The 21,188-nt window shown below is 45.3% G+C and overlaps 1 protein-coding gene across 3 annotated transcripts in view; it reads left to right on the forward strand.

Moving 5' to 3' along the window:
• The window catches only part of LOC119971744 (WD repeat containing planar cell polarity effector), a 248,136-nt gene that overhangs the window by 130,622 nt on the left and 96,326 nt on the right, over positions 1–21,188 (forward strand). For all 3 annotated transcript variants that reach the window (XM_038807780.1, XM_038807770.1, XM_038807790.1), the window contains 4 exons: positions 504–1,113; positions 4,751–4,939; positions 6,596–6,719; positions 10,935–10,998. In XM_038807780.1, the coding sequence (XP_038663708.1) occupies positions 504–1,113; positions 4,751–4,939; positions 6,596–6,719; positions 10,935–10,998 (987 nt within the window). The remainder of the gene's footprint in view (positions 1–503; positions 1,114–4,750; positions 4,940–6,595; positions 6,720–10,934; positions 10,999–21,188) is intronic.

A 21,188-nucleotide genomic window follows, 5' to 3' on the forward strand; every position in this document is an offset into this window, starting at 1 on the left:
GTGACCCAAGCCAGGAATCGAACCTGGGATCCTGGAGCTGTGAAGCAACTGTGCTAACCACTGTGCTACCATGCCGGCCATACCATTCCCATTCTCCAACCAACCCCCATCCCCCCCTTTAGCTCTCCAATAATATTCCTCTTTCTATGATTATTTTTTGATTCTCAAGTATGGCTCCCATGTCTGGTCAAGCAGCTGGCTTCAACCTTTGAAGCGCTGTTGCAAATCTTTGCCTCCAGCAGTGGGTCCACTCCGAGGCAGGACTGAAAATCCTCCTTGAAAATATGGTTCTGTACCAGCAGGATCAGCAGCTGGTTGGAAATTCTACCCCATGGCTTTCCTGCTGATATCAGGAAAACCCTATTATTGGTATCTCTACAGTATTTTCCTATGAATTGTCTTCTGATTTCTGAATGTATAAGTAGGAACAATATAGCAACTGTTCAGTGTTATATCAATGATTCACTTTATTTAATTTGTGCACTGTTTCTTTTCCTTTTCAGATTTTAAGCTTCATTCGCACAGAAGGTGATCCACTTGATGCTGGTTTCAGTATTAATCAGCCCAATCAGGTCCATACAGTAGAATGTTTTATTGCGCCAGACAAAGAGCCAATGGCAGATAGCTGCATTTATGAGTGTGCTCGGAATAAATTGCAACGCGTGGCAGTCATTAGCATCCCATTGAGGTCCAAAGCCACTTGCTGCAGTAGAAATATTGTAGAAGACAAGCTTGTGTTAGGTTGTGAGGATTCTTCACTGATCTTATACGATGCTCATCGCAAAGTAACTTTACTAGCACAAGCTGATCTGATGCCTTCTTTGATAGCATGGCATCCTGATGGTGCATTAATTATGGTGAGCAGCTGCCAAGGTGAAGTTCAGTGTTACGACATGGCGCTGTCACCGATGAAGATGCAGGTGTTAGCGGAGGACATAAAACCTGTGACCAAAGTTCAACTCAGCCAACATTTTGCTATAACAAGCAGGTTGGCTCAGATTCAGTGGACAGTTCCCCGGGCAATTTCTCCAAGCAACAACAGCCATGATGTGCATGATCTCATGTTTCTGAGATTTGAAAAAGGGCCTGTTGGAGTACTTTGTTTGAAACAAGGTAAGCTCTCCACCTCTACTCGGTACATTTGTTCTGTCCTTTGTATTTTCTTTTTTTTTTAAAGTGTAAATCATTTAAATTCCTCAGTTTATATATTTTTTTGATTAAAAGTCACATCTGTGAGCCATACCATATCCTCAATTAACTGGCTTGTCCGACTTTACATTGTAAAGTATACATGCGCACAGTGAGCACAGTCAGGGCCATGCAACAACACTCATTGCTGACCTCGTAGAAAGCTGCCCACATGAATCTAACAATATCTGGTGTGGATTTTCTCTCTACTGCTATCAGTTTGAATCTGGCACCAAGTCAAAGGGATCGCCAGGCATCAGCAACAATGGTGTCAGCCAGCAGGATAAGCAGCCAATCAAATTGTTTTTTGTATTATTTCATGGGATGTGGGTGTCACTGGCTAGACCAGCATGAACTGTCCATCCCTATTTGCCCTTGAGAAGGTGGTGGTCAGCCACCTACTTAACCCCTGCAGCCAATATGATATAGATACAACCACAGTGCTGTTAGAGAGGAAGCTCCAGGATTTTGACCCAGCAACAGTGAAGGAATGGCAATATCGTTTCAAGTCAGGATGGTGTGCAATTGGCGGGAAACTTGCAGGTGGTGATGTTCCCATGTATCTGCTGCTCTTCTCCTTCTAGGTGGCAATCATTGTGGGTTTGGAAGATCCTGTCAAAGGAACGTTGCAAAGTTGCTACAGAGCACCTTGTAGATGGTATATAGTTCTCCCATTGTCTGCCGATGGTAGAGGGAGCGAATGTTGAGCGGGTTCATTTGATGCCAATTAAGGGGGCTGCTGGATGGTGTCGTGCTTCTTGAGTGTTGTTGCAGCTGTACTCATCCAGGCAAATGGGAAGTATTCCATTACACTCCTGCTTGTGCCTCGTAGACAATCGAGAGTCAGGAGATGACTTATTCACCACAGAATTCCCAGCCTCTTGCAGCCACGGTATTTATCTGGCTGGTCCAGTTAGATTTCTGATCAATGTTGATAGTGGGGAATTCAGCGATGGTAATGTCATTGAATATCTGTGGGAGATGGTTAGGTTCTGTCTTGTTGGAGATGATCATTGCCTGACACTTGTGTGGCATCGATATTACTTGCTACATATCACCCCAAGCTTGAATGTTGTCCTGGTCTTGTTGCATATGGACACAGAGTGCTTTAGCATCTGAGGAATCACAGCTGGTGATGGACATTGTGCAATCATCAGCAAGCATCCCCACTTCTGACCGTTTTTTAAATTCATTCCAGGGATGTAGTTATAGACGAGCATTTATTGGCCATTCCAAATTGCCCTTTAGAAGATGGTGGTGAGCTGCCTTCTTGAACCGCGGCAGTCTATATGGTGTATGTACACCTGGAGTGCTGTTAGGGAGGGGATTCCAAGATTTTGACCCAGTGACAGTGAAGGAATGGTGATATAGTTCCCAAGTCTGGATGGTTAATGGAGGGAAGGTCATTGATTTTTAAAAAATTTAAATGTATCCAAATCTATTTTTTTTTCCTAATTAAGGAGCAATTTAGCGTGGCCAATTCACCTACTTTGCACATCTTTGGGTTGTGGGGATGAGATCCACGCAAACACAGGGAGAATGTGCAAACCACACGGCCAGTGATCCAGGGCTGGGATTGAACTGAGTTCCTCAGTGTTGTGAGGCAGCAGTGCTAACCAATGCACCACCATGCCGTCAGGGAGTCATTGATGAAGCTGCTGAAGATGGTTGGGCCTAGGCCACTACCCTGAGGAACTCCTGTAGTGATGTCCTTAAACTGAGATGATTGACCTCCAACAACCGCAACCATCTTCCTTTATGTTTGGTATAACTCCACCCAATGGAGAGTATTCCCTCAGATTCACATTAACTCTAGTTTTGCTCGAGTTCCTTGATGCTATGCTTGGTCAAGTGCAGCCTTGCTATCAAAGGCAGTCACTCTCACTTTCTCAAGTTCTGCTCAAGTCCATGTTTGGACCAAGGATGTTATGAGGTCAGGAGCTCAGTGGCCCTGGCAGAACCCAGACTGAGGTCAGTGCATAGGTGATGGCAGAGTAGGTGCCATTTGGGACCACTGCCAATGACACCTTCCATCACTTTGCTGGTAGAATAGATTGATGGAATGGTAATTGTCCGAGTTGGATTTGTCCTCCTTTTCCTGATTTACGTTTGAGGCGTGGGGATATTTGAGTCTGTCGATCAATTCAATTTGCCATCTGTCTGTTTGCCGATTAATGGCTGAATTTTCGGTCCTGAGTCAAGTGTGTAAAATCAGGAAATTTCTCAGCTCTGGAGTGAAAATTCGTCCCTTAACATGTAAATAGGGTGATGTCAGATTGAATTCATCTACAGATTCAATAATTGAATCCACAGCATGTAGTAATATAACACCCCATCTGCAAGTTCAGACCAGCAATTCAGACCCCTGGGGGCAAATCCGAGCAGGGCTGGGGAGGGAAAAATAATCATCAAGTCTAAAATTATTCCATATTTGTTGTCCCTCCTGAGAATAATGTTAAAACATTTTTAATAGCTCCACAATTAACAAAGTAATTTTGCGTGCAAGCATCATGAGCTCACACAAGCGTCAAGATGTCATGATACGGATTAATCCTTCCATCGAGATCCTATCGACTTTTGGTGCTGCCAGTATGATTTGCCCCTGTGAACTCAAAGTGAGCATGGATGTTACAGGCCTGTACATTTGCTGCACTGCCAACTTTCAATTCTTCTTTTAAACTCAATTTGAAGAAGTTAACTTTTTTATCACAGTGTTCCATTTCTGCCTTGCCAAAGGCAGTCTGGAGCAGCTGTATTGTGTTCCAAAGCACTCCATTAATTACAGTTGCATGTTTGATTCACTCTCGATGCTGCCCATTAGAAAAATGATAAATCACCTGGTTACCTGTGAGGCATAATGCTGTCTCTCGGCACCCACATAGTTTATTTGCTCCCAACAGTGGTTTGCTTCACAGAAATCTGCAGATTTTACTCCATATTGCAAGCACATTTTCATTTTATTTTCATTGCCAGCAGGCTGTGAGAGGGGATTTAGAGTTCTAGCTGCTAATTGCCAGCTTGTAATTTTAATTGGACTGCTTCCCTGAGCACTATTCTTAAATCAATTAGGCAATGAGTTGTCTGTCACTTCATTCTCCTGTGTAGGTCATTTGGAAGCTCACCACCCACAAGAGGTCAAGCACCCAGATGGAAGAGTATTGACAGCTACAATTAACGTCTCTCACTTTTTGCGATTCTTGGTACCTGATTGCCTTAAACATTCCAAAAATGTAATGACAACTTATTTTTCCCTAACAATATTGCATTGTTACAAGTCACAAGACCACAAGTGACAGTGATTCCTGCTCGTCTGCCATAGTTACAAGGTTAAGCAATGTAATGATTAATCACTCCTCGTTACGAAGATCAAATGAATTCTCACCATTAATCGAGTCCTAAATAATTAACCTCTTTTGTTTCTGACACAGTTGTTAGGAGACTATGTGACTGACTTGGTGTTTAGTTCAGTGGTTTACATCAAATTAGCATCAGACTGAGGCTTTTTTTAAGAAATCAGATTTGTCCTGTAAATTCTCAGATGTGCATTTTCTTCCCATGACAGGTGCCATAGTGAGAGGACAGCTGGGTCCCACTGAAATCATTCGCCAATATCTTCGTTATGAACAAATTGATGAGGCTATTAATATCTTGTGCGGCATGAATTGGAACACTGTGGGCTCACAGTGCTACGCTTGCCTCATTGCCATTGTGGATCATCTCCTTAAACGGAAGCTTACGCCAGAAAGAGAATGTAAGATATGCACAGAATAGAATTCACTCCAGAATTCTCCAGTTGTGTGATTCTTCACTTTCTCTTTGCATGCTGTAAGGCATTAGTCAATGTTGAATAGAGCTCCCTTAATTCTTATAATGTAGTCGTGAAGCGGGCAGCACGGTGGCGCAGTGGTTAGCACTGGGACTACGGCGCTGAGGCCCCAGCCCTGAGTCACTGTCCGTGTGGAGTTTGCACATTCTCCCCATGTCTGCGTGGGTTTCACCCCCACAACCCAAAGATGTGCTGGTTAGGTGGATTGGCCACGCTAAATTGCCCCTTAATTGGAAAAAAAAGAATTGGGTACTCTAAATTGAATTTTAAAAATGTAGTCTTGAAGCTCCTCCATACCTATAGGTTCATGTAACATGAACTCAGCTACAATAATAACAAGTTATATTTATAAATTGCTTTTAATGTAGTAAAATTTTCTGAAGCATTTCATAGGAGCGTTAACAAACTAAAAATTGACAGAGCCAGACAAGGTGATATTAGAATAGGTGATCATAAGCTAGGTGACCATAAGCTTAGTCAGAAAGAGAGATCTTAAGGAGTGTCTTGAAGAGGATAGAAAACTGGAAGAGCAGAATGATTTAGAGAAGGAATTTCAGAGCTTGGAGCCTTGATGGTTAAAGGCATAGCCACCACTGGTGGAGCAATGGAAGTCAGGGGGTGCACAGATTCTCTGGGATTGCAAGTTCGGAACAGTTTAAAACAATAGAGAGGAATAAGGTAATGGATTTGAACACAAGGATCAGAATTTTAAAATTGAGGCGTTGTTGGGCCTGGAGTGAACACGCGTCCTTACACCAGTAGAAGGCTGGTGCCCTATTGTTGCTTAACAGGCTACTGGAGATGGGATGTCACCATTATGGCCACACATAGCTCTTGGGTGCAGGGATTGGGGGAGGCAGAAAGCGAGCAAGGGGTGTTGAGGGGCTCAGCGCGTAGGGATTGAAGACCAGGGGGAAGACTGGGAGCTGGCAAAAGTCAGGCCTGCAATGGGGATAGACATGGACTCCGCCCCCATTGTCATTGTTCAACTGACATTTTCACAAATGAAATTCCTGTCCACCATAACCCTGAACTGTTGACTTCATTCAAGCTGTGGGACTGAGTAGGGTTGACTAACCCTCCCATATTAGAATCTGGGTCTCCAGACTATTGCTGCTTACGGCCCAGGAGATCGGAATTTATATTTCCTGCTTCTGTCACCCTCAGCATTGTAGAGTGTCAGACCGACCGGCACGTCTGAACAATTGAGGGAAGAGTTGAGGAATCTTTAGCGGGGTGAGGGGAGGGTTGGTTTGAATTCGGGGAGAGTAAGAGCCTGAAAAATGGCAGTTGGGCAATGGGGAGGTGGAGTCCATGCCACTGTGATGATGAGATAGTAAAGACTACTGGCGTTGCACCATGAGGATCACTTTTAGCTATCTTTTCGAGGTAACAATGTAGTTGGTACAAAATTTAAGTGAATCTTTGGTTTCTATATTGTAAATCTTGTCGAAGATGTATGAAATAAGTCACCAAGGAAGGTATCTATGGGCTATAATACATTTTTAAGCACAATATTACTGCTGTGATTTTGTTGGTTTTATTGCAGTTTCTTTTTAAAATCGTACTTTAATCCTGCAGCGCACCTTGAAGCAAGTTTAGGAACATTTTATGTCCCTACAAGACCCTTGACTGATACAACAGTGTTAGAATACAGGGACCCGATCAGTCGATATGCCAGGCGTTTTTTTCACCATCTGCTGAGGTGAATAATAATATCACTGTCTGTACTTGTTTCCTGTATTGCTATTTTCATAGATACTGTAAGTTACAGAGAGTAAGTTGAACTACAAGAACAGATTTCACCTTTTCTAATGTGGGTAAAGTTGAAGATCACTTAACACACCTTAATGTTAAGTGTTAAAATGTTTCAGTTTGATTTATATTGATTGATTGATATTTATTGTTACATGTACCGAAGTACAGTGAAAAGTATTTTTCTGCGGCTAAGGGAACGTACATAATACATACATAGTAGACAAAGGAATAATCGACAGAGTACATTGACAAAAGACACATCAATAAATAGTGATTGGTTACAGTGCGGAACAAGGGCCAAACAAAGCAAATGCATGAGCAAGTGCAGCCTCTGGCATTGTGAATAGTGTTCATACAGGGAACAGATCTGCTCAGAATCTTATTTTATAATTGTTCCATTTTGATGATGTGTTAAAGTTTGTGCATACGAATTCATTAATTACCAATTTAGAAACTCCTGGTTAAACTTGTGAATTACGTTCATTCCCCCCCCCCCAGTTTGTTTATTTCATTTATGATGATTGCATATTCTCCACTCCTGTGCAATTGAAGCTTTTGTGCCAACAATACTAGAGCAAAGCACGCCTGTGGTGCATGAATGAACTGGCCCTAAATTTCCTCCCTCCTGTCAACCTATTTGAATAATTATTCATAGTTGACTGTGCAGTTTGACCTTGTGAAGGGCCAGAACCTAATGGGGAAGCTGGAAGTCTGGTCAGCTAGCCCAGTTAAAGGAATTTGAAGTCTTTGAGGTAAAGGTGGGGAAATAATACTTCAGCTGTATAGGTATTGTTTGTTTTAGATAGGACAGTGAACAGGGATAAATGAGACAGGAAGAGTAATGTGGAAGTACATGACATTCTTTGGGAGTATTACAGCACATGTTTGACTGATGACAATGGACAACTACATGAGGTATGTGAAAGGAGGTTTGCCCTTCATGACATCCTGCCTAAAGGACAGCACTGTATCATACTATCTAAGTAGCTGTTGGTAATCAAGCTCAATGTTAGGTACACCGCCTGCAGGTCTTGGGAACAGATGCAGCAGAAGGCTTAAAGCGTACAATATTAACTGTTTGAAAAATAGCCCAAGATTGTGTGGCATAAAGTGATGCTATCAGCATATTCCACTTTTGCTGTTCAACTGTGAAAACACCATGAGCTGAATCTTTGGGGCTCCCCAAAGAAGGGAATAGTGGATGGGATACAAGCAGGGTAGTGTGGGGCAGTGGTGAGGCCCTGAAAATAATAATGCTAGGCAGAGTGTCAATTATTGATACTGGTGCTGGCAACAATGAGCATTGCAAGGGAGGGTGGAACTGGAATCTCACTCACTTTCCAATTCAGGCCAATTAGGATAGTTTAAAAACTTGTCTGCAGCTTAGAACAAGTTGGGCTTCTGATTTTTTTAAATGGCGAACAGTTTGCCTATGCCATCAGAAACCATTTATGTGAAGGCAGGCGAATACAGAGGGCCGAGCCAGTCATGGCTCACCCAGGGCATTATCCCAGCCCAATAAGAGGGTCAGCGAGGCAAAAGGAGACTGGGTACTTGATAAAGGGATCCTCTTGGCACTGCACAGTTGTCAGAATGGGCACAGCATCTATGCTTCTAATGGAGTCTGCTCTCCCCCACCCCACCACACCACTTCCTGGCATCACTGAGGCAAAAGAACAGAGGTCAAGGCTGCCAAGGGCAATTGAATGGCACCTACCCAGAAGACGCTCTCCAGCTGGCAATTCAAGCACGACTGTCAGACTTTGGGCCCAGTGGCGATGAAGGGAAACACCCTTAATATGAAGTCATTTACAATATATATTAATGACTTGGATGTACGGATAGAATGCACTGTAGCCAAATTTACAGATGACACTAAAATAGGTTGGACAGTAAGTCGTAATGAGGAAATAAGAAATTTTCAAATGGATATAGATAGGTTGGGTGAGTGGGCCAAAATTTGACAGATGGAGTTTAACTTGGGTAAGTGTGAGTTTCTCCATAGAGATATGGAAGGGTTATGGCGGCGTGGTGACACAGTGATTAGCACTGCTGCCTCACGCGCTGAGGACCCGGGTTTGATCTTGGCCCTGGGTCACTGTCTGTGTGGATTTTGCACGTTCTCCCTGTGTGTGGTTCTCACGCCCACAACCCAAAGATGTTCAGGGTAAGTGGATTGGCCACGCTTATTGCTCCTTAATTGGGAAAAAAAAGAATTGGGTACTAGAAATATGGAAAGGCAACTTATTATCTAACTAGAGAGAAACTTCAGAGTGCTTCAGTGCAGAGGGATCTATGGTGTCGTTGTGAATAAATTGCAGAAAACTAAGATGCAGGTACAGCAGGTAATAAGACAGGCAAATGGAATTTGGACTTTTTGTAATTAAAGGAATGGAGAATAAATGTAGGGAAGTCTTGCTGCAACTGTACAATGCATTGGTGAGACCACATCTGAGTACAATGTGCAGTTGGGGTCCCTCATGTGAGGAGGGATGTAGTTGCACTGGAGGCAGTTTAGCGGAGGTTCACTAGATTGATTCCAGAGATGAGATTTGTCTTATGAAGAATGATCGAGCAGTTTAGGCCTCTCTCGAGTTTAGAAAAATGAGAGGAGATCTAATTGAGGTATATAAGATGATAAAATGTATTGACAAAGTAGATGTAGTGTGATCCTTCCTCTTGTGGGGAAATCTAGAATGAGAGGCCTTCGTGTTCCACCTCCATTTCTGGGTTTTTCCAAGTCCAGGGCATCATTGATTAGGCCCATGTGTCCATCAAATCATCCAGCAACTGACCAGTGAGACTCCACTCCCTCATCATCAAACTGGTCTACAACAACAAGAACTTCCTCCATGTGTACCCTGCTACTTCTTCAATGTGCACAGACCAAGCTGCCTCAGATCTTCACTCCAACCCCCAAAGTGCATGGATGGAATCTAAGGGACTAAATCCCTTGGAGGTGGCTACTGTCCCCTCTACGATAACCCAAGACAGAGGCACATAAGCAATACAACAAGTGCCACCTGCTCAACAGGACAACCATTGAGTAGGCCGTCTGGCTTCTGAAATGCGATTCTGATGTCTGAACTGGTTAGGTGGTGCCCTCAAATACCTCCTTAAAAAATCTCAATCATTGGAGTGATCTGCTGTATTCCACAACATGGTGCTCCAAAGAGGTGTGAAGTGTGAGGACTCGGGTCCTGGTTCACTGAGTGTAGAGCAGGAGGTAAAAGAGGAAGAGAAATTGAAGGCAGGGAGGTGATGCTGAATAGAGAAGTGTGTTGCTTCACAATGAGGTGGTCTCCTTCTTCCACACTCTCCCTGATGGCCTCCAACATTAGATCCATGCTGACATTGATGGTCAAGTGTCTACCCTGCCCTGAGTGCAAGTCTTCTGTTTCCCCGTGCCATCTTGCTTCCCTCTGGTGTAGATGAAGGTTTTGGCTCAAAACCACAGATCTCTTCATCTGGACAACCAATGTCCTTAATGATAGCTGCATAGGGCATCTAAATGAATTCCACACTTCATCTGGCTCATCTCATTTCTGTCCCCACTAGCTCTAAGTGGACAGGAGACCTATCTCTATACCAAGTAAGGGCTCACCCTTGCGAAAATCTGAACTTTAGTCCGTTTCCCACCAGAAGCAGTTTTCCGAACTGAAAACAGACCTAGCTCTTGTTTCCTAACTTGTGGCAGAAATTCAGCACTATAAAGTAACAGCATTTTCATTGCATATCCCTACTTCAGTAGTGTACACTGCATCATTCAGTAAAATCTTGCCATATATGTGTCTACCAATACCATAAAATCACAAGTCTTTGTAAAATAACATAGCTGCATGATTGTTCTGTGTTAGCTGTATGATATAGTCACTTGCAGACACCCAGGTTGACATACAAGTTGGCATTTTTATCGCTTAGTATCTATTCCTTCAACCTCCAGCACCTCTAGGATATCTTCCTGCTACCGTATCAAAAGGGCATCTTGAGAGAACCACTGTGGTTACACGAGTTACATTTATTTTAAATATTAAATTATCCTGTATTTCACTGTGTTATGAAATTTTAATTTGTGATAACTCTCTCTCTCTCTCTCTCTCTCTCTCGAGTTGATGAAATTCTGCTTAGTTAGCATTTCTAGTAATTTGCTCTATTTTAACAGGTACCAAAGGTTTGAAAAGGCTTTTCTGCTGGCTGTAGATATAGGTTCACGAGACCTCTTCATGGTGAGTCGTTACCTATAAATTTCTCTCTCATCTGCTAGTTCCAGATCTAGTGCTATTGGCAACTTTTGTGCTTTTTAAAGCATATCAGTGTCAGCCAAACGACACTTGCATCTACCCAGCCATTATGGTCAATAATTTTACTGTATCCTTTTGATTTTTTTGTCGATGTGTTTTTGAAATTTTTTTTATTATAAACAAAACAATATAAAACAATTAAACCAGTTGCAATATCAAAGACACGACAGACAAACAAAAGCACAAATTTATTTCCCCCCCCGCCCCAAAAAAAACTAAACTGACCCCCTTAACAACTGACGGTGACTAGCTCTTTAAAAAAGGAAATTATTGCCATCTTGGATAGAGCCCTTCTCCCGGTCCCCTGATGGCGTACTTAACCTTCTCCAAATGTAAGAAAAGCATGAGGTCATGCAACCAAGCTGAGACACTGGGCGGAGTAGAGTTCCTCCATCCAAGCAGAACTTGCTTCCGGGCTATTAACGAGGCAAAGGTGAGGTCATCCGCCATCATCCTCATCTGGAGCACCAGTGAGTCTGACCCCCCCCAAAAATGGCCACCAGCGGACATGGCTCCAAATCGACATTTGGTGTCTCTGAAATGGTGTTGAAAAAAGAGACTCAAAAGCTTATTAACTTGAGACAAGACCAGAACTTAAGAGTACGGTTATCCGGCCCCCGAGAACAATGCTCAATCTGTCCTCCACTCCTTCAACAGGGAGGAGGGTAGTGCCAAGGGTAAAGACAGAAAAGCCTTTGAAAAATCACGAATCTGAAAGTATCTGAACAGACTGGAACCAAGGAACTGAAATTTCTCCGACGCTCCTTCAAGCTAGCAACTTTCCCTCCACGAACTGGCCTCAAAGCTCTCCAAATCCTTCCCCTCCCGTGACCTAAATGTCAAGTCCAAACCCATTGGCAAAAAGGGTGATTATTGCAAATGGGGGCCAGCAAAGACATGGAACTAAGTTTAAAATGTTGTCTGAACTGCTTCCAGATTCTCAGGTTAGACACTACTACCAGTTTTTTGTTTTTTTTTATATAAATTTAGTGTACCCAATCATTTTTCCAATTAAGGGGCAATTTAGAATCCACCTACCCTGCACATCTTTGGGTTGTGGGGGCGAAACCCACGCAAACACGGGGAGAATGTGCAAACTCCACACGGACAGTGACCCAGGGCCGGGATTCGAACCTGGGACCTCAGCGCCGTGAGGCCGCAGTGCTAACCCACTGCGCCACCATGCTGCCCCGCCACCATGCTGCCCTCCACTACCAGTTTTAAGGAAATCTTACCAGAGAGAATGCCAGCAAAGCGGTTACTATTGCACTAATGCGAGAACTCTTACAGGAACTCTCCTCCATTTGCCCCCATATGGAATCCCGGTCATTGAACCACTACACTACCTTCTGAATATGCGCTGCCAAAAAGTAAAATAATAAATTGGGTAAATCTGTAGGAACACCCTACAGATATTTGGGGTCTTACCTGTCCTAATAATTGAGGACACTAATTTATTAACTTTGACAAGTAAGGACTTGGGGCGAAAAGTGGGGAGACATTGAAAAATAAATAAAAATCCCGGGGACACATTCATTTTAATGGTTTGAACCCTGCCAGCCAAGGACAGGGGAAGGTTGTCCCGCCTCTGTAAGTCAGATTTGACATTAATTAACCGGCTAGTATAATTCAATTTATGAAGCAAGGCCCAATCGTGGATCACCTGGATTCCCAGATACGAAAGCTAGATCTGGCATGGCGAAAAGGTAACATCCCCAGAAATGCTCCCCTCCCCGAGGAGTTAACCGGGAAATAGTTGCTCATCCAAATTCAACTTGTACCCAGAGAAGGAGCTAAAACACCCAAGCAGCTTCATTATCTCATCCAAAGTGGATACTACTGGGTTCGTAATATTAAGAAGCAGGTCATCTGCGTATAAGGACACCCGATGTTCCATCCCTCCCCAACTTATCCCCCTCCACCTACTGGAAGATTTCAGCACTAAAGCAAGTGGTTCTATTGGCAATGCAAACAGGAACAGAGACAATGGGCATTCCTGCCTCGTAGACTTCTAATGACGGGGATGTACTGAGCGGATGCAAGGAAAGTGGCTCTTTTCCTGGAAGATGGAATTTGGCACTTACAGCCCAGAAATAGGCTACTAATTTGGTAGGGGAAAAAAAACGCATCCTCCTTCAAGATCGCCACAGCTTCTGGAAAATGCCTGCAAACAATTCTAGGGGCGGAAAAGACGGCAGGGTCAGGTCAGTAAGAGCCTGAAAAGAAAGGACGGGGCGACGACAAGGATGCAGAGTGAGATGGAGCGAGCCACAACTGCACTCCTCCAGATAGGGGGACGATTCTGGATCGAAGCACTGCACAGAGCAAACTTCACCTCCACATTTGCAGGGCTGAGCCTAATGTGACTAAAGGTGGTGCACATGGTGCACCTGACCAGAACACACACGGGAAGGATGTGCAGACTCCGCACAAAGAGTAACCCAAGCCGGAATCGAACCTGGGACCCTGGAGCTGTGAAGCAATTGTGCTATCCACAATGCTACCGTGCTGCCTTAATAGATCCCCCAGCCTCTCGATCTCTGCTCTCTGCAACCTCTGAAATCCCCATCTAGCCTCCCGGGACAAACTGGTGATTACCACAAATTGGAGCCCACACCTACGCTCCCTTCACCCATATGCTTCTGCCACTGCCCCCAGACTCTCCGAGCCGCCACAACACCGGGCTTGTGGTGTACCAGGCCGGCGAGAACGGCAAAGGAGCCGTTACCAATGTCCCCAAACTTGTGTCCTTGTATGATGCCGCCTCCCGGGTGCTCCAGTTTTCTCCCACAGTCCAAAGATGTGCAGGTTAGGTGAATTGGCCATGATAAATTGCCCTTAGGGTCCAAATTGCCCTTAGTGTTAGGTGGGGTTACTGGGTTATGGGGATAGGGTGGAGGTATGCGCTTGGGTAGGGTGCTCTTTCCAAGAGCCGGTGCAGACTCGATGGGCTGAATGGCCTCCTTCTGCACTGTAAATTCTATGAAATCTCTTCACCCGCTTAAAAAAAGGCCTTTGGTATGAAAATAGGGAGTCACTGGAAAACAAACGGAAACCTCGGGAGGACTGTAATTTTTAGGGTCTGTACCCTCCCCGCCAGTGACAATGGGAGCATGTACCACCTCCGAAAGTCCTCCTTCATTTGTTCAACTAGCCGGGTCAAAATTAATTTATGTAACTGCTCCCATCCCCGCGCTACCTGAATTCCCAAATAACGGAAACTCTCACCCACCACTCTGAACAGCGGCTCCCCCTGTCTCCTCTCCTGCCCCCTCGCCTGGATCACAAAAACCTCACTTTTATCCATGTTCAATTTATAACCCGAGAACCGGCCAAATTCCCCAAGATCCGCACAATCGCCCCCATCCCCCCTAACGGGTCAAAAATGTATAGGAGTAGATTGTCTGCATATAATGAGATCCTGTGTTTCCCCCACCCCCCCGGACTAGCCGCTTTCAGTCCTTTGAAGCTCTCAGCGCCATCGCCAATGGCTCTATGGCCAAGTCAATCAACAGTGGGGAGAGAGGACATTCTTGCCTTGCCCCTCGGTGCAATTTAAAGTAGTCCGAACTCAGCCGATTCGTCCGCTCACTCGGCATCGATGCCTGGTATAGCAACCAAACCCAGTCAATAAAGCCATGCCCAAACCCAAACCGTCCCATGACCTCCCACAGATAATTCTATTCCACCCGGATCAAGACTTTTCCACGCCAAAAGCTACCTCTCCCTCCCCTCGGAGAATATCATGATCACATTTAGGAGCCTTCTAACATTGGCTGTTAGCTGCCTGCCTTTAACAAACCACGTTTGGTCTTCCCCTATCACTTCCAGAATACAGTCCTCTATTCTTGAGGTCAAAATTGTGGCTAGCACGGTGGTGCAGTGGGTTAGCATTGCAGCCTCATGGCGGCGAGGTCCCAGGTGCAATCCCGGCTCTGGGTCACTGTTCGTTTGGAGTTTGCATATTCTCCCCGTGTTTGCGTGGCTTTCGCCCCACACAATCCAAAGATGTGCAGGCTAGGTGGATTGGCCACGCTAAATTGAAAAAAATGAATTGAGTACACTAAATTTATAAAAAAGAAAAATTGTGGCCAGCAATTTGGCATCAACATTCAGTAGGGAGATTGGTCTGTATGGCCCACATTGCTCTGGGGGTCATTCTCCCGCTTCAGGATCAACGATATAGACATTGTTGGGGGAAGGACACCTCGCTCCCTCGCCTCATTAAATGCCTTCACTCACAGCGGGCCCAGCATCCCAGAGAACTTCTTGTAGAATTCTACAGGGTAGCTGTCCTGTCCCGGTGCCTTGCACGACTGGATGACCTCCAATCCCTCTCCTACTTCTGCAATCTCGATTGGGGCTCCCAACCCCTCTACCAACCCTTCCTCCATCTTCGGAAATTGCAACCCTTCCAAACACTGCCTTGTCCCCATCATCCCAGCTGGGGGTTCGGACTCATATAGCCGACTGTAAAACTCCTTAAACACCCCATTCACCCCTGCTGGGTCCAATACAATGTTTCCCCCCTCTGTCCTTCACTCTTCCTGCCCTTCACTCTTCCTATGTCCCAGGCCACCTCCCTCTTCCTTAGCTGATGTGCTAGCATCCTACTGGCCTTCTCACCATCCTCGTATACCACCCCCCTCGCCTTCCTCAAATGTCCCACCGCCTTTCCTGTGGATAGCAGACCAAACTCGATCCGCAGCTTCTGCCACTCCTTCAATAACCCCACCTCCGGGGCTTCAGAATACCTTCTATGCATCTGGAGTATTTCCCTCACCAGCCTATCCATCTCTACCTGCTCCATCTTCTACCTATGGGCCCGTTTCGAAATTAGCTCCCCCCTAATCACTGCCTTCAGCGCTTCCCATACCATTGCTGATGAAACTTCCCCCATATCATTTATCTCCAAATAATTCTGGATGGCCTCCCTCACCTGCCCACACCCCCCCTCATCTGCTAACAGTCTTACATCCAATCTCCATTGCGGTTGCTGACCCCCCTCCTTGCTCACCCATAGACCCACCAGTATGGGGCATGATCCGCCACAACAATTGCCGAATACTCGGCATCTACCACCCCCACCAATAAAGCCCTGTTTAAAATGAAAAAATCAATCTGGGAGTACACTTTGTGCACGTGGGGAAAAAAAAGAAAACTCCTTCGCTCTTGGCCGTCCGAACCTCCATGGGTCTACACCCCCCCCCCCCCCCCCCCCTCCATCTGTTCCATAAACCCCTTTAGTTCCTTCGCCACGGCAGGCACCCTCCCTGTCCTTGAACTTGACCGATCCAACGTCTGATCAGTAACTGTATTGAAGTCTCCCCCCCCATATGCGAGTCCAGGTCTGGGATCTTCCCTAACACCTGCCTCATAAACCCCACGTTGTCCTAATTTGGTACGTAGATATTCGCTAATACCACCGGCATCCCCTCCAGCTTCCCACTCACCAAGGTATACCTACCCCCTGAGTCCGCCACTATATTCCCTACCTCAAGTGACACCCGCTTATTCATCAGGATCACAACCCCCCTAGTTTTAGAGTCTAGCCCCGAGTGATATACCTGCCCGACCCACCCCTTCCTCAGTCTCGTCTGATCGATTACCCTCAGGTGTGTCTCTTGTAGCACTCTCACGTGTCTGCCTTCAACCTCCTCAAATGCGCGAACATGCGAGCCCTCTTGACTGGCCCATTCAGCCCCCTCACGTTCCATGTGATCAGCCGCTTTCGCCGATTCTTGCACCCACCCCCCGGGCGATTCTCCGCCCCGGTGTGGGATCGGAGAATCCCGGCTCAGGTCTCCAGAGCAGTGCACTGGGTCTATGTGGATTACTATTGCTGTGACAGTACGACTGCACCACCACTTAAGCACCTGATTTTGTGTGCTCATCTACGCACTGCTGCTCTCAGACTAGCTTCATCTTCAAAACTGATCTCACATTTCAAGCCACCCTGCTGGCATACATTTGTGCTGGTGTACATTGTCAACACAAGAGGCCATTGCTAACATGAGGCGCCATACCATGCTTCCACTGAATTAATCTAGTTGATTGTCAAATCCCCACTCCTTCTCAACCCTCTCCACTGGACAGCCTTCAGCAATGCAGTTGCAGATACTCTGCATGTCATACAGCTCCTGGATGCACCCTTTCACCACAATGGCCTCTGAACCAGGTCATTGGTTCCACACTGTCTACAAGTCAATACCTTATATTATATCCTCTGCATAAATCCAGCACATACCTCCTAATGTCTGCCAAGCCTATGTAACCTAAATTTAATCTGTCTTATTTGCAAGCACGTTTTGGATGCCACTCTGGATCTGAGCTCATTATTGTTATTGCCTTTTTTTTCCATTTTAGCCATCTAGGCCTTTGTTCATCCTAAATCTTTTTGCCTTCTCTCCTCCCTCATGTTTTATGCCCTACTTAAAATACATCACTGTCTAAACTGTGTTCACCCTCTTAATATCTCTGTTTTTGGATTGGTGTGTACTTTTGTCTGATAATGTCCCTGAAAAGCACTATGGTTAAAGGTTTTTGTTCTGCTATAATCCTTCTGCCGATAATCATTGCACTGTATCGGTGCTTCACTTGTATTTTCAGTTGGGTGAGATCCATGAACCATGACTGTAAAAGGTAGCTTTGGTTATATGGTATTCCTTTGGCAGACTCAATAACGAGCCTCATTGTTTGCCTCAAAAGCACCCCAACTATTCATGGGAATCACAATCTTAAACTACATTGCTCTGTGTCACAAATTAACTGTAATTGTAGGGAAGGGACACCTTTATAGTTCAAGTAGACTGTGGGTTATTAATACTACTATTAATAATAATAATCGCTTATTGTCACAAGTAGGCTTCAATGAAGTTACTCCGAAAAGCCGCTAGTCGCCACATTCCGGTGGCTGTTCGGGGAGGCCGGTACGGGAATTGAACCCACGTTGCTGGCCTTGTTCTGCATTACAAGCCAGCTGTTTAGTCCACTGTGCTAAACTAGCCCCAGATTATTACACAAAGCGGCCAGCAATTCTCCTCTAGACTCTTGTCACCTGGCAAAATTGAAAAACATTTCCAAATTGCTGGTTGTCCATGAACTGGGGAATGAGCTGGGTTTGTCTTCTGAACAGTGTACTGTATGCCTATTTCATATCTGTGCCCTGCTGACCAACTCAAGTTCGGGCTGGGGGGAGTGGAGGCGGGGGTGGGTGGGTTCCAAGGCATAAACAATGAAAGACATAGTAACCTTGACAACTATTGGCAATGCAATGCCTGTGGTGGTACGGATGGAGGTTGGCTTGCACCATGTGATAAAACGTGTTAACAGCTCCTCTTGTAAAGTGCAGCTTCTTTACACAGTTTTATGACACAAAAAATAAATGTGCCTTCATTTGAATTTAGATAGAATAATGAAGCTCCTATTTCTTTGGGATAGCATCCGTATTGAAAGTAATCAGGCCTTGAGTTATGGCTAAGATTCAGAAAATCAGATCTTTGACCTGACTATCAGTCAACCCCTTTCTATTACAGAATTTACAAAGAACCCACAACATAGAGACAACAGCCCATTTGGGCAAACATTAGTGTTTATTGTTCACACTTGTCTTAATTCATGTACCTGCCCTGTCCCCGTTATCTTCCAGCGCTTTCCTTCAACTGCCTATCTAACCTCATCTTTGCTGTCTTGATTTTGGCATGTGGGAAAGTGCCGAACTAAAATACATTTTTATTATGACATAATGTAGCCCATATGGAATGGGAGGCCAGTAATGTATTGTACTGCAGCTTCATACCTATTTTTATCCACACAGCAAGTTGCTAATTTCCACCATGTCATTTAAAATAAAATTTAAGACCTTCTCACAGCCCAGGAGGTCCAATTAAACCATAAATGACATAGGCTGAATCTTTCATGCCTACTAGTGGCTAGGTTTAAGATGACATGATAGGTGCTAAGCAGTAGATCTCTAGCCCATCTATTTAATTTAAAAGCAGGTGATACAAGAGAACTCCTGGAGAGAAAAGTGGCAATAAATAAATCAACAAAAACAAATAGCAATTACGGTGGAAAACAAACGTTCAAATTACAGCAAGGTGTTGGTGTTGCAACACCAACAGCAAGCTGGCTTACTTTCCAAGTGAGAAGCCATCAGGACAGCTTTGAGAGCAGGTAGTTACAATGACAGAAGTACTTTATACTTTGTTGAATGATGGTTGTAAAAATAGCCACAGAACAATTGTCAAAGATTGCTCCGTATTCTCTTTGAACCAGTTATTTCCTTGAGATACCCAGGAGAACTTTATAACATTGTAGAATTAACAGTAACATTTTTCTAGAATTACAGAAAAGCCTATAGAATGTCTTTGTTATGTAACAGCAGACACTTACACAGATTACCCTCCCCCCTGCCAAACACAGCTTTTTTCTTTTCATGCTTTTATATACAATCAAAGCTTTAGCACAGAAGATCCATGCTGTGAGACTTAAGAAAGTGCTATCAGCTTTGTCCATCCAACCTCACTGTGGCATTGTGGTGCAAGATCTCTGGAAACAAGGAGCACATGCTGGGTTGCACACAAGATTTTCGGCGCAGGTTAATTTTACTTCTGTAGCTAATTAAATGGGAGGACCAAAATAAAGGGTTAAGTGTCAAAGCCTTTGAGTCTGTACTTCAGTTTTCTTGTTTGGAAAGTACCTGCAGAAGATTTTATAATTTATTCGAGTGGCATAAGCCTTCAGTTATCTAAGGTGGTTGTAGCTGTCCCTCTTTAGGGAGTGGATAAGAAATATTGGGTGCAATTTACTGGCTGTCCCCCTCCGGAATCGGGATGGGATGTTGCCACCAGACCCCAGGAGAGGCCTCCCTCAGGATTCTTTTTTTTAAAATCTTTATTAAATTTTCAACATTTTATACCTAAACTTCAGGCAAAGGAAACAAAAATAAAAAAGGCAACCCCCCACCAACCAACACCCATAAACCAGAAACTAAATCCACCCCACCTCTAATAGCTGATGGAAGCCACTTCCTTAAAGTGAGAAATAAGCAAGCGCCATCTCTTATGAAACACTTCCTTCCCTCAAGATGAACTTAATTTTCTCCAAACACAGCAACTCCATCAAGTCCCCCAACCACGCCGAGACACAGGGTGGAGAAGCTGACCTCCAGCCCAACAGGACCCCCCTCCTAGCCACCAGTGAGGCGAAGGCTAACACATCTGCCCCCACCTCTGACTGCAGCTACGGCATGTCCAACACCCCAAATATGGCCATTTGCAAGATCGGCGACATGGTGCTGAAGAAGGAGTCCCAGAACCTCCTCAATGTCAGGCACGACCAAAACATATATACATGGTTGGCCGGCCACCTCCCACACTGCTCACAAATGTCCTCCGCCCCTTCAAACAACCGACTCATCTTCAACCTCGTCAGGTGCGCCCTGTGCACCATCTTCAAATGTATCAACACCAGCCTCGCACAACTCCCCTAGGATTCCTGACAGCTGTTATGCCTGACGCCCTGGCACCCTGGCAGTGCCACCTAGGTGCCATCCTGGCACTGCAAGTGTGCCCATATTGCTCTGCTAGGCTGGCGGGGCACTTCCAGGATTCCAGGACTACCCAAATCTCGTGAGATGTCATTCTTTGGATCCCCCCCACAATGGGCAGGACCCAGTCTCACACGGTTAAGTGAGTTTAAAAACGCACTTAGCTGTGCTGACGCCGGATCGAATGGCCACCCAGCATCTATCGGCCTCGCCGATGAGGCACCAGCTGAGCGCCAATTAGTACTGGTCCCCACAAGCGGGGACCTGGCAGAACGGCACTTGGGAAGGAGGGGGGACTGCCAGGCGATCAGAGGCCTCTGGGTGGTTGGCCTCTGGCCAGCCTGGCACCCTGGCAGTGCCACAGGTGCCATCCTGGCACTGCAAGTGTGCCCATATTGCTCTGCTAGGCTGGCAGGGACACTTCCAGGATTCCAGGCTGACAGTGACAAGGTGCCAGGATGGCATTTTGTCTGTGCCGGGGATCAGGCCTGGTGGTGCACTGTGGGGGGACTCGAGGATGCCCCAACAGGTGAGTCTGGAGTGTTCGGAGGTCGAGAGATCGGGC

Source organism: Scyliorhinus canicula, chromosome 1 (genome assembly GCF_902713615.1).
Source record: "Scyliorhinus canicula chromosome 1, sScyCan1.1, whole genome shotgun sequence".
In the NCBI taxonomy this organism is placed as follows: Eukaryota; Metazoa; Chordata; class Chondrichthyes; order Carcharhiniformes; family Scyliorhinidae; genus Scyliorhinus; species Scyliorhinus canicula.